Raw genomic sequence first — 12,078 nt, forward strand, 5'->3', positions numbered from 1 at the left:
GCTGCTGTCTCACTGCCATTACAGTCTCCACTACAGTGCGTAGACTGTAGTTCCTCTGGTGGCCGGAAGCTGCAATAGCGGGAGTATACTGTTGTACCATATAAGTGCCGTCATTTGTGTGTGTGGGGTGCCATACTGACAGGTACCGTACCGTAATCAGTGTACCGTATGGTACACTTTCTTTGGGGGTGTCAGCTTTTCTGCCTGTGAATTGTCTTATTTGGGAAATATAAGGCACCCCCCCCCCCGAAAATAAGGCGTAGCACAACTTTTGGAGCAAAAATTAATATAAGACAGTGTCTTATTTTCGGGGAAACACGGTACCATAGTCCAATGTATATATAGATTCAGTTTTTATGAACTTCTTAACTAGGAAGTAGGAAATGTGTGCATCTCCAGATGTTACTAATTACATTTCATCAGTCTTGGACTACTGAAAGTTCAGCATGGAATATTTTTTTTTTAAAAAAAATTTAAATTATAAAATAAGTTTTATTTATACACATACATACATAACACACAGGACAAAAGACATTTAAAAACACTGGACATTTGAATAGCAAATCTGTGTTACATTTCTGATTGTATTCACAACTATTACACAACTATTTTCCCCTTAACCTGTGGGTTAATAGAAATATTTCTTGTTTCTGTGACCAAATGTAGTGATCAGAAATTTAGGAAGCATCGTAAGGAAAATGTTTCAATCATTGTCATAGAACAGATATTGAATGTTCCTCAGCTCCACAGAGGCTAAAATCCAAGTGGGAAAACAGATTCCTCCTCTTTAGTTAATTGAATGATACAGTTTATTTGAATTGAATTTAAGCTTTTTTTTTACAGCTGGTTTTGGTTCAGAAGCGTCTCTGATTAGTCATATATAGTATGGATGATTGATGTTAGATAGCGGAATGCATTCCTGTTAGTTCTGTTAAACTTCTCTGTAACTTGACCTTGCTGATTTGAATTGAAATCATAATCTTACAGGGGACCATCTATCAATGTACGAAAATGCATCTTATTCAATGTCTTTGCCACTGATTTATGGCAAAAGTGGATTTAATACACCAATTTTGCCTCTTCATCCTTCCCTTTGCTAAAAAATTTCCCAATTTACTCCATCACTGTCATTACAGCACTAACCTTGTGACCTTGATGATGTGGTTTTAAATAGTTTTCCGGTCACAAAGGGTTCACTACTTCTGGATTAGAACAATCCACCAGAGTTCTGCTTTGTCTCCTGTAATGATTCTATTTGTTTCCAGTATGTAAGAGTTCTTACTTTTATTTATTTATTTGTTTGTCTCATTGTTCAATATAGCACTTCAGGATGTATTGAATCTTGCATTGTATACTTTCCTAGTACAAGAGAGCTAGGATTCCAAGTGAATAAATAAAACTGTGCAACTCTTAGATGTCAAAATCTTTTTTTAAAAAAATTATCCAAACAGATGAAAATTAATTAATTATTTTTTTCAAATTGGCCTACTGTCATAGAGATGCATTTTTAAACATTTATTTTACAAAGGTTTTGTCTCGTACTTTCAAAAGTGGGTCAGTCGGAACAATTGACAGACTTTATGGATGAGATGAATACATGCACTTTGACTTACATTTTATTGGGAACATTGTTAAAATTATACTGAAAAATTGGCCACTTTGCCATTAAATGTTAACATAGTGATCAAATGGAAACAGGTGGTTACTTACAGATGGTTGGTTTCCTACCTGTTCTAAAAAATAAGAAATAAAACATTACTACCCATGCTTACAGAAGAGGTAGAGCTCACACTATCATTCTACCATCAGCACAGTCTTTCCGATTCTGACTATGAGAGAATTTTCTTTTTTCTAGCTAAATCAGTATTGTGGACTTGTGGAAAAACAAGCTTTCCTTCTTTGGCCAACTTGCTTTCTTATCTACCGGAAATTCTGTGTAGTTACAGAGCATTATAATGGTATTAAATGTCAGGGTTACAGTAAATTATTCTCTGGCCTTTATTCTGTGTAATCGTGTTTATTATTTTAATATTTAAGTTTGAAATATTGCATCCTCTTTCTAAAATGCGACTTGTGTGTTTGTGTGTGTGTGTGTGTCCCCTGTTGTGTTCTTGATGGAAGTACATATGCCATGCTAAGCTCTCAAGAGGTGCCGTAGTAGGGACTAACTAGCTAAATATGCTGTAGGACAGGTGTCCCCAACCTTTTTGCTTCTGAAGACTGGCAGTGGAAGCAGATTTAGTGGGTTCACTTTCAATAGTTTTTCAATAAATGAACTTAATCCAAGCACTACTTGTATATTTTGGGATTGGCTACATACTGTTCTGTCGGGCTCTCTGGTAGACTCCTCCCAAAAATTCACAGGTACAGATTTTCAGGCACACACACGTTTGAAAATTCAAAACAATGTTCTTTATAATGAAAATTCACTTAAACTAAGCCCTCTTTTGGTATAGCAAAGAGCACTCCTCTCCAAACAAACTGGTAATTTGTACAAGTCCCTTATCAGTTCTGTGATACTCAGCTTGCAGCTGTGAGGCAATTCACAGTCCTTCTTCTTTCACAAAGTGACACACACTTTGCTCTGGTTTAGTTTCAAAGCGGGGGGAAATCAGCACACAAAAGGTCAAAGTCAGTAAAGCAGTCACGAAACACAAGGATCAGATAATCCTCCACAATGGCCAAACCCACAGGCTGCTCTTCATAGCAGCCTCACTAATTACCACAGCCCCACCCAACCACAGGTGGCCTCATTTTCTTTGATAATAATCTCTCAGTTGTTGTTGTCTATGCATCGCTCTCTGCATGCGTGGCTGTATCATTAACTCTTGTTCTGAATCCAAGGAGGAGCTAGATAATTGATCTCCTTCTGAGCTGTCTGCCCCACTCTCCTCCTCCCTGTCACTCATGTCTTCTTGGTCAGAGGAGCCTTCATCAGCAGATTCCACAGGGGAGGGGGGGGGCAAAACAGGCCTGCAGCATGTGGATGGCTCCCCCACATCCACAGTCCTTGGGGCAGGAGCTGGGCCAGAGCTAACCACAACACATACATAATTGCAAGAATCGTGTAACAAACCACAAACCCCCAAAACTTTAACTGTATACAGTGATCCCCCGAGTTTCGCGATCCCGATCATTGCGAAAGGCTATATCGCAATTTTTCCACCCGATGATGTCACTCCCTTCCTTTCTCATCTTTCTTTCTCTCTCTCTTTCTCTATCTTGCTTCTTCCTCTCTCACACTCTCTTCCTCCCTCTCTCATCTCTTTCTTTCCTTCTCTTTCTCTATCTCTCCCCCTCTTGCTCTCGAGCGGCAAGCGAGCAGCCGGGCGGGCGGGCGAACGGGCAAGCGGCAAGCGAGCGGCCGGGTGAGCGGGTGACGGGCAAGCGGCAAGTGGCAAGCGATCTTGGGGTTTCCCCTTTGCCTGGGCGGCGGGAAGACCCAGGGAAGGTTCCTTCAGCCGCCCAACAGCTGATCTGCTCCGCAGCGCGGCAGCAGCGAGGAGCCGAAGATGGGGTTTCCCCGTTGCCTGGGCAACGGGGAAACCCCATCTTCGGCTCCTCGCTGCTACCGCGCTGCGGAGCAGATCAGCTGTTGGGCGGCCGAAAGGTCTTCCCCGCCGCCCACACGCAAACTCCACCATCTGCGCATGTGCGGCCATGGAAAAAGGGGCGCGCATGCGCAGATGGTGTTTTTACTTCCGCACCACTACATCCCGAAATATCGATTATCGCAAGGGGTCTTGGAACGGAACCCTCGCGATAATCGGGGGATCACTGTACTATCTCCTATTGACCTCACCCCATTACTAAGAGGTTTGTAAGGGGCATACATAAGCGCAACATTGTTCCTACTACCCCTGTCCTACTGTCCTATTGTCCAATTTTTAACTATACCTACTTCGCTTTTGTTTATGTTTATAAAATACCTATTATCTTGTATACATTTTGACAGATAGGTGGGTGGGTGGGTGGATAGATGGAATGAACATTTTTTTTTGTCTGAGGAAAACAACCAAATAATGCTGCTTTTTATAATTGCATTGTCACACTGGAAGAAAATTATTTTGATGATTGTTGCATATAAGAATTTGAGTTCTTGGTCAATATTCAGGCACTATCAGAGTGGCTGTCAGTTAATAGAACAGTGGGCTACTTGGGCCAAAATTGCTGAGCACCTTCAACCATTTGAAGTCGTATTATTTTAATTTATATATCAATTTGTGTTGACTTTTTTTTTTGGCTCGGTTCTGCTGAATTAAATTTGCCGGAATCTAGTTTATGATTTTAAAAAACCTAGAATAGGGAAAGTAGCATCTTTTGTGCATTCTCATGAACTGGCTTGGCTGTTGTTAACCTTGGTGAGAAAAGTGGTGCTAATGCCCCAGGTTTATGTCTCTCACCCTTTGCACTGTGTGTCCCATTACCTCCTCCTCTTGGGTGTGTGCCACTCAAGCTAAATTATTGGTGGTTAGTGGTGGTGTTAGGAACTGAGTTGAACTAAGTGGTGTTGGTGCCTGTCTCTGATCTGTTAACAGACCCCTTTTGGAATGTGGGGGAGGTGAAAGAAAGCAGTCTGCAGCTGAAGCCAACATATTCTCTCCCCTTAAGTGTGGGAATATCCTGCCTCTTCATCCTAGCTTGTGCTTTCATAGCACCTGCAGCGCTCAGGTCTGCTGAATTGTTCTCAGCAAAGCAAGTTTAAATTGGAGGATACCAGCTCCGCTGATGGATCACTATCCCTCAAAATGTCCATGATGTAATTTCCTACTGCTGATTTATTGCCTGGGTGTCTAGGAAAATTACCTAAGCCATTTCCTTCTGCACCAAGAACCAGCTGGATAACAAAGCCAGCCTCTTTTAACTACTTAAAGTACTCCCCAGCTTTAGATCATCATTTATTTCTGCTATAATCCTGTGTGCAAATTTCTCAGTTCGTTAATACAGCTGTTGACATATTATTATTATTTTGCTAAGATACTGATTTCTTTGGCAAGAATGAATGTTTGATTAGAGGTGAGTTTAAAGGTGCCGTGGGATTGTATAAATATAAAATATACTAATCCCTAGCATTCTTTTCCTCTGACATCACACAATCCTTTCAGAAATGTCCTAACCACTGGGGAAGTATTTGCTCAAGGATGCAATGGAAAGGAAAAGAAATACTGTAAATATGATCCCTTGCTCATTTCATAAAAGGACACATGGATCAAAAATTAATTGAAATCAGATTGCTAGGGTTTATATCCAGACAGACTACAAAACAAAAGATAACTGATTAACTGATTGTTGCTCCTTGCGGGGGCAACCAGTGTACAGCAGAACAAATCTGACTATCTGAGTCGATGGACATCGATAGGTGTCAAGACGGTGTAAATGTTGGTGATAAATTAATGGCTTGCCACACTATCTATAGAAGGTCTGAGGTTTATGGGAACTTGGGAGGGGTGATTTTCATAAGTGAACAGGTGCAGACACAAAGCATTCTTTCCCGAGTGGTTCAAGGCCATCCTAGACCCACCCACCTGGTCGGAAGCGGAAGGAGGACTGGTCACGCTGGCAACGTGACAGGTTTGTGGGTGGGGGACAAGGGATGTGAACTTTCAACTGGGCAGGAAACTCAGATTCAGGTTTCCCAGTGTAGGTGCCAGGATGGCTCCGGCAATAAATTGGAACTTTGAGGAGTACTTTGACTTGGACTTTGATTTAGCTTGGATGCTACCTGGCACCTTGACATTAGATGCCTACAGTTCTAGAACAAGTTGCTTTAATTCCCCATATAGTTCAGTCACTAGGATTCCTTTGATGATGGAATGGTACATGGATGGTACATGGAATTGGCTCTATTTCTTGCATTAGTTGCATAAATTAAAACCTGAAACTGTGCTTGTCTTGGTGTTCTTTGGCTTCATCTTTTGTTGTTGTTAGAAAAATAATTTACAACGATGCTCATGAAAATGAATTACGTGCATTTTCACTCTGCACTGTTTTGCCATTGCCATTATTTGATGGCAACCCAAAGGCAGGCCTTCAGACTAACAAAACCATGTGCTTATGTAGGCCACCAGGCTGAAAGTGGGAGGAGGCATCATGTCTTGGTGGGTCCCAGTCACAGGCATTTAAATTAATATAGCAAGAAGAAAAATAACTGTTTTATGATTGCTTAGTTTCCCTACCTAAGAGCTATGGTGGTACAGTTTTTAGAATGCAGTCTTATCCTGCCAACTGCCCATGGCTTGTAATTTGACAGTTTGAATCTGACTGGTTCAAAGTTGATTCAGCCTTCCATCTTTCCGAGGTTGGTAACGTGAGGACCCAGATTGTTGGGGGCAATATGCTGACTTTGTAATCTTATTCATTTTTACCCTCAAAATATGTTCAAAACAATTGAAATTTCCCACTTTGAACAGATTGGCTATTCCGAGCTTGATAAGGAATGCTTCAAATTCAAAATGCTCTTCACATCCCTACTAAAAACGGTTCATTTGGATAATTTACATTACAGGAATCTCCTAAATTCAGTATATGCTTAGTAATTAATGTGATAGCCTGTGTATTGTAGAAGAAACTAACCAGTCTGCCTACAAGCTATCATTATGTGATGTGTATGTATAATTTTAGAGATGAGAAGAAACCTATGTGTAGTGGAGAACTGCATGTATCACTTTAAGTCAAGAGTATCAATTTTCACTACAGTGTTCCCTCAGTTTTCGCGGGTTCAAACTTCGCAAATAGCCTATACCACGGTTTTTCAAAAAATATTAATTAAAAAATACTTCACAATTTTTTTTCTATACCATGGTTTTTCCCGCCCGATGACATCATACGTCATTGCCAAACTAATAATTTTTGCAAATAAATAACAAAAAAATAATTATTGTTAATAAATAATTATGTTTATAAATATCAGGATCACTAAGTGTCTTATTCAATGGTGAGTACCAGTAATAATGGTGAGTAAATGGTTGTTAAGGGCATGGGAAATGGTAATTTAGGGGTTTAAAGTGTTAAGGGATGGCTTGTGATACTGTCCATAGCCAAAAATAGTGTATTTACTTCCGCATCTCTAGTTCACGGAAATTCGACTTTCGCGGGGGGTCTCGGAACGCATCCCCCGCGAAAATCGAGGGAACACTGTATTATGAAAGCTGAAACCTCTCCTGTGTCACATATCAACCAGCACGCTATTAACCAGATAAGTGTACCCCAATTGATACCCTTCAGATATGTGGACAGCATTTATTAGTCTTAGTTCCGTCTATAGGTAATCATAATAATTAAAATGATTTTGCTTGTGTCTCTCTGTGATAATTTTCTTTATAACTTAGTTAGCATTTTCCCATTTTTATGCCTTTTATATTTTTTCCTTACATCGATCTTTTATAGTTTTCATCCAATTATTCTTCTTTTTTCAGCACTGGTTGGACCACACCAAGAGTATAAAAAAACAAGTTAAAAGTAAGTGGTTGAGTTTTTACATATTTTTCAGTGAAGTGTTGGGTTCATATTTTGGGATGCTGTTCCTCTAACATATACAGTAATACCTCGACTTACGAATTTAATTGGTGCGGGAAGGAGGCTTGTAAGTTGAAAAGCTTGTATGACGAAACATTGTTTCCCATAGGAATCAATGGAAAAGCGATTAATGCGTGCAAGCCCAAAAATCAGAAACCGGCCGCCACCACCGAAGGAGGCTTGAGCCTCCCGATCCTCCCCGCCCCTTTGCCATGCATGTCATCCTGCATGCAGGATGCCATGCAGTCAGGAAGGTCATCCTGCTCCCCCCCCAGCCAAAAACACAAAGGCGGTCTGCCAGGCGACTCCCCCCGCTCCGTGCCTCCTTTCTGTTTGTTTTGTCTCTGGGTCTGCGGAGGGAGGGAGGGAAGCAGAGCGGGGCGGCAGGCGAGGCGACCGCCTCTCCATTCGCCAAGCACCGCGGGGAAGGAGGGAGAGAGAAGCAGACGGGCAGCAGCCGTAGCGGAGGCCAAGTCTCGCTCCGGGCTGTGCCCCCTCCGAGTGCTCACCGCCTGTCCCTGTCAGCGGCCCAGCCACCTTCACCTGCCTGGACAACCGCCAGAGGGGCTCCTCTGGAGGGGCTCCTCCGGAGGGGCGCACGGGGAAGGGCTTGAGCCGCCGCCTTCTGCTTTCCCCGTGGGAGCGCCGCACTTCTTATCTGCCCGGCCCGAGAGGCACGAAACCGGTGCTCATGCCGGGCGGCCCGCCTGGAACGCCAGCAATGCTGCCGGGCCGATTGCCGAGCGGGGGTGGGGCGCGGGGCGCGGGAGGAGGCGAAGGGGGCTCCGGAGGAGCCCCATCCCAGGCGGAGCGGCCTAAGGGGGCTGGTGCGCCGCCGCCTTCGCCTCCTCCCGTGCCCCCGCCCCCGCTCGGCAATCGGCCCGGCGGCATTGCTGGCATTCCAGGCGGGCCGCCCGGCATGAGCACCGGTTTCATGCCTCTCGGGCCGGGCAGACAAGAGGTGCGGCGCTCCCACGGGGAAAGGAGAAGGCGGCGGCTCAAGCCCTTCCCCGTGCGCCCCTCCGGAGGAGCTCCTCCGGAGGAACCCCTCTGGCGGTTGTCCGGGCGGGTGAAGGTGGCTGGGCCGCTGACAGGGACAGGCGGTGAGCGCTCGGAGGGGGCACAGCCTGTGGCGAGACTTGGCCTCGGCTCGTATCCCGAATTTGAGCTCGGGAGTAGAACAGAAATATCTCTCCCCTCCTAGCTCATATCTCGAAATGCTCGTATATAAAGCAGCTCGTATCTAGAGGTACTACTGTTTATTTTGACAAAATGAAATGAAAATGTTCCAGTAACAGAAAAAGTGCATTGTATTTCCTTTTGACTCAAAAGAATTAATTACACTGCATGGAACATTGGCTTGTTGTCAAACTGCATGTAGTTATTTTAAAAGAGTCTTTCCATTTTCACTCAAAGACAGATATTTGAGGGTGATATTTTCTAGGAAACTTTGTTCCTTTAGTGTATTGTTCATATTTCTCGCTCTTTCAAATTATTCTCTTGGTAGTAAAATACAGAATAGGCCAAAAGGCTTGAAATTCTAGTATAACAGGTATCCTGAATCAACATTTGGTAATGATCCATTTGTACCATCCGAGGCTACCTGGTCTAGAATTTATCTTATTGAAAGATAATGTGAAATGGAACAGAACAGAATGGAACTTACCATAACAAAAATTAAATAGCAATATGGGTAAAGGCAAAATGCATATAATCTACTGCAAAATGGTTGCATTTATTTTGCTACCAAAATAATATACCAGTAGCTTTCAATAAGACAGCTGAAGTAGATATCAGTGGGATGCAAAACTGAGAAGTAGTGAAAGTTTTGGAAGCTGGTTAAAAGTTCAGAGAGGTTTCAGGATTAGAAGATCTAGAGGGGTGGAACAAATCCCCCCCCCCCGAAGATAGAGTAACAATATGCCTCTTTCATTTGTGCTTTGCAAATACTACATAAACCTATCTGTATAGCTTTGCAATGTTTTTACACTCCCAAAATGCAATGGTTCTTCTATTAGCTTTAAATCTGTAGAATGTGTGCTGATACAGGCTCCCACAGCCAAGATCTATGGATTTCTTACTTCATAGAATAGAGCTTGGTAATGCTGGGATTAACCTAGATTTGTCTGTTCTTAGCAAGCCAAATCAACTTAATGTAATGTAACTTTGATGGCTTCTAATACCTAATATAAAATTACCTTTGCATTTTTAACCCTTTATTGCTGATATATATTTTTATTTATATTTTTAAAAAATTAATTTCATTTTGAGAACAATTTGTAACTGGTTATGTACTTCTGAATATTTTTGCAAAATATTGTCTTTGCTATCAGTAACCCATTTTCCTTTCTGTAGTTGGTCCACCGTACTGTCTTCACCTTCGTGTTAAATTTTACTCTTCCGAACCAAACAACTTACGCGAAGAGCTCACAAGGTACATTATATTATAAATCCTATCGAAAAACTTTGATGATCTGTATTTGTAACTTAGTATATAACATTCTAATATGAATATGAATGCTGTAAGGTTCCTAGTTTTTGAATAGTTAAATAAAAGTTGGGTATTCATATTATGCCTCCAAAACCAAGGACTAGAATAAATAGTGGAAAGGTAGGAGCAAATGCATACAATATCATTTAAATGTATTCAGATTTTATATCCAGTCCTCATAGCATTCCTATTCTACTGAGAAAATATATGAAGTTCTACTGAACAAATATTATATGAACAATTTTGGACTTGTCCAAGAGATCTGATTTGGGATTGCTTTGAATGAAGTTAAAAAAATAAGGGGAAAAAATAATTAAAAACCACTTCTCCGCATTCTCCCATTTCAGTTTTACACCCCAGGAAAACAGGAAACTGAAATTAGAAAATGAGTATTCCTCAGTCAGAATTGTATTCTGCTGTGATAAAACGCAACTAAACTGTTCCTTGTTTCTGTGTTTTCACTGAGAATCCTTTGTGTTTTATATGATATTTATAAATACTGTATGTATAGCATTAGTTTGTTTAATTTCTTGATTTATTTTCAAAATATTTATAGTCTATCCAGCATCCAGAGAATTTGCAGAAAACTGGTTAGATCAAATTGGTCATGACGCCGGGCATTATCAGACCCTGGCAACAATTTCCTAGCTTTTTCACAGATGTCCTTTATCAAGCTTAATTCTTTTCTTTCCCTTTTTTTTTTTTTTGCTAAACTAGTTCCCTCCCTCTCCCTCTCTCTCCCTCCCTCCCTCCCTCTCTCTCTCTCTCTCTCTCTCATAAGATCATTATCTTTGTACTCTCTACAACATACTGCCCGTCTCTTGAAATTAAGAACATGAAACTATGCATATACTACTAAAACTCCTGTGACTCTTTATAACGTCAATTGGGTGAAATGATGTAAAATGATGGAAAGTTTTTGAATCAACATCCCTCAAATGGACTAAATTAAAGAATGTGTCTAAAAATTTGGACCCATTACCATAATGGGATTGAAATTTGGCAAATTTGCTGCAGGACTGAATTGCTCTAATGCTACCGGTGTGCTGTGTGCGCAGCATGGGGATTCTCACATGCATGTGCACGCTACACAAAAATGTGTTGAGATCTCAGAAGGGGATGCACGTGTGTGCATGATTTTGCTTCTGCGCATGCGCAGAAGCAAAAACATGCTAAAATCTCACATGGACAACTGTTCCTTCGCAAAATTTTGCTTCTGCTCATGCGCAGGAAGCAAAAAAGATCAAAATTTAAAGAAAAAAAATGGCAGCGCCTGAAGGACTGGCAGAGGAGCAGTCACGCGCAAATTGCATGATCTGATGGCCGCTATACCAGTGCACAGTCACCTACCACACCGATAGCAACCCACCAATGATTTGTTGGCTGCTTCAGTGTTACCACAGTGCCGTCGTTGGCCACAATCATAAACTCTCATGTCCAAGCTCCCTGCCAGCTTCCCACCATGAAAGTCACTAAGGAAGTCATACTTTGCACGTGCCCCACCCACCCCTCTTTTTCCCATCCATGGTAATTTTTTAAAAATTTTTATTAAATTTGTGTGCCGCCCCTCTCTGTAGACTTTCTCTACTTAGGTAAAAAAATATCTCTGAAACAATGACCCAATGGCTCATGGATTGTCTAATGTACTGCTATCACTTTGCCATAAACAGCCAGTACATTGACCATACTGGTTGGCATTAACCCAGACTATTCCATTTTTATTTTCATAATGAACTTTCCATTTTGTCTTTGTGTCAACTTATTTTATTTTGTTTTAGCTAACACTGTGGTATTGTCTGCATATCACAGATTGTTAGTGCTTCCACCTTCAGTTTTGATTCCAGATTCCATCTCTTCCAATGTTGCCATTGACATAAAATATCCGCTGTGTAATTTCAACAGATGGAGGGACAATACGCATCCTTGTCTCATTCCCTTCCCTATTCTGAACCACTCTGTTTCTTCATACTCAGTTCTAACAGTAGCTTCTTGTTCTTTTGAGGAATAATCAATTGTTCTGGTTCACCCATTGGCCCAATCCTTTCTGCCATGATCTATGCAATCAAAAGCCT

General features: G+C 41.6%; 1 protein-coding gene across 2 annotated transcripts in view; it reads left to right on the forward strand.

Annotated features, from left to right (window-relative positions):
* Positions 1–12,078, forward strand: part of EPB41L5 (erythrocyte membrane protein band 4.1 like 5) — an 83,669-nt gene that overhangs the window by 17,131 nt on the left and 54,460 nt on the right. For both annotated transcript variants that reach the window (XM_070730097.1, XM_070730106.1), the window contains exons 4-5: positions 7,416–7,458; positions 9,871–9,949. In XM_070730097.1, the coding sequence (XP_070586198.1) occupies positions 7,416–7,458; positions 9,871–9,949 (122 nt within the window). The remainder of the gene's footprint in view (positions 1–7,415; positions 7,459–9,870; positions 9,950–12,078) is intronic.

This window comes from Erythrolamprus reginae, chromosome 1, assembly GCF_031021105.1.
Source record: "Erythrolamprus reginae isolate rEryReg1 chromosome 1, rEryReg1.hap1, whole genome shotgun sequence".
NCBI classification, from domain to species: Eukaryota; Metazoa; Chordata; class Lepidosauria; order Squamata; family Dipsadidae; genus Erythrolamprus; species Erythrolamprus reginae.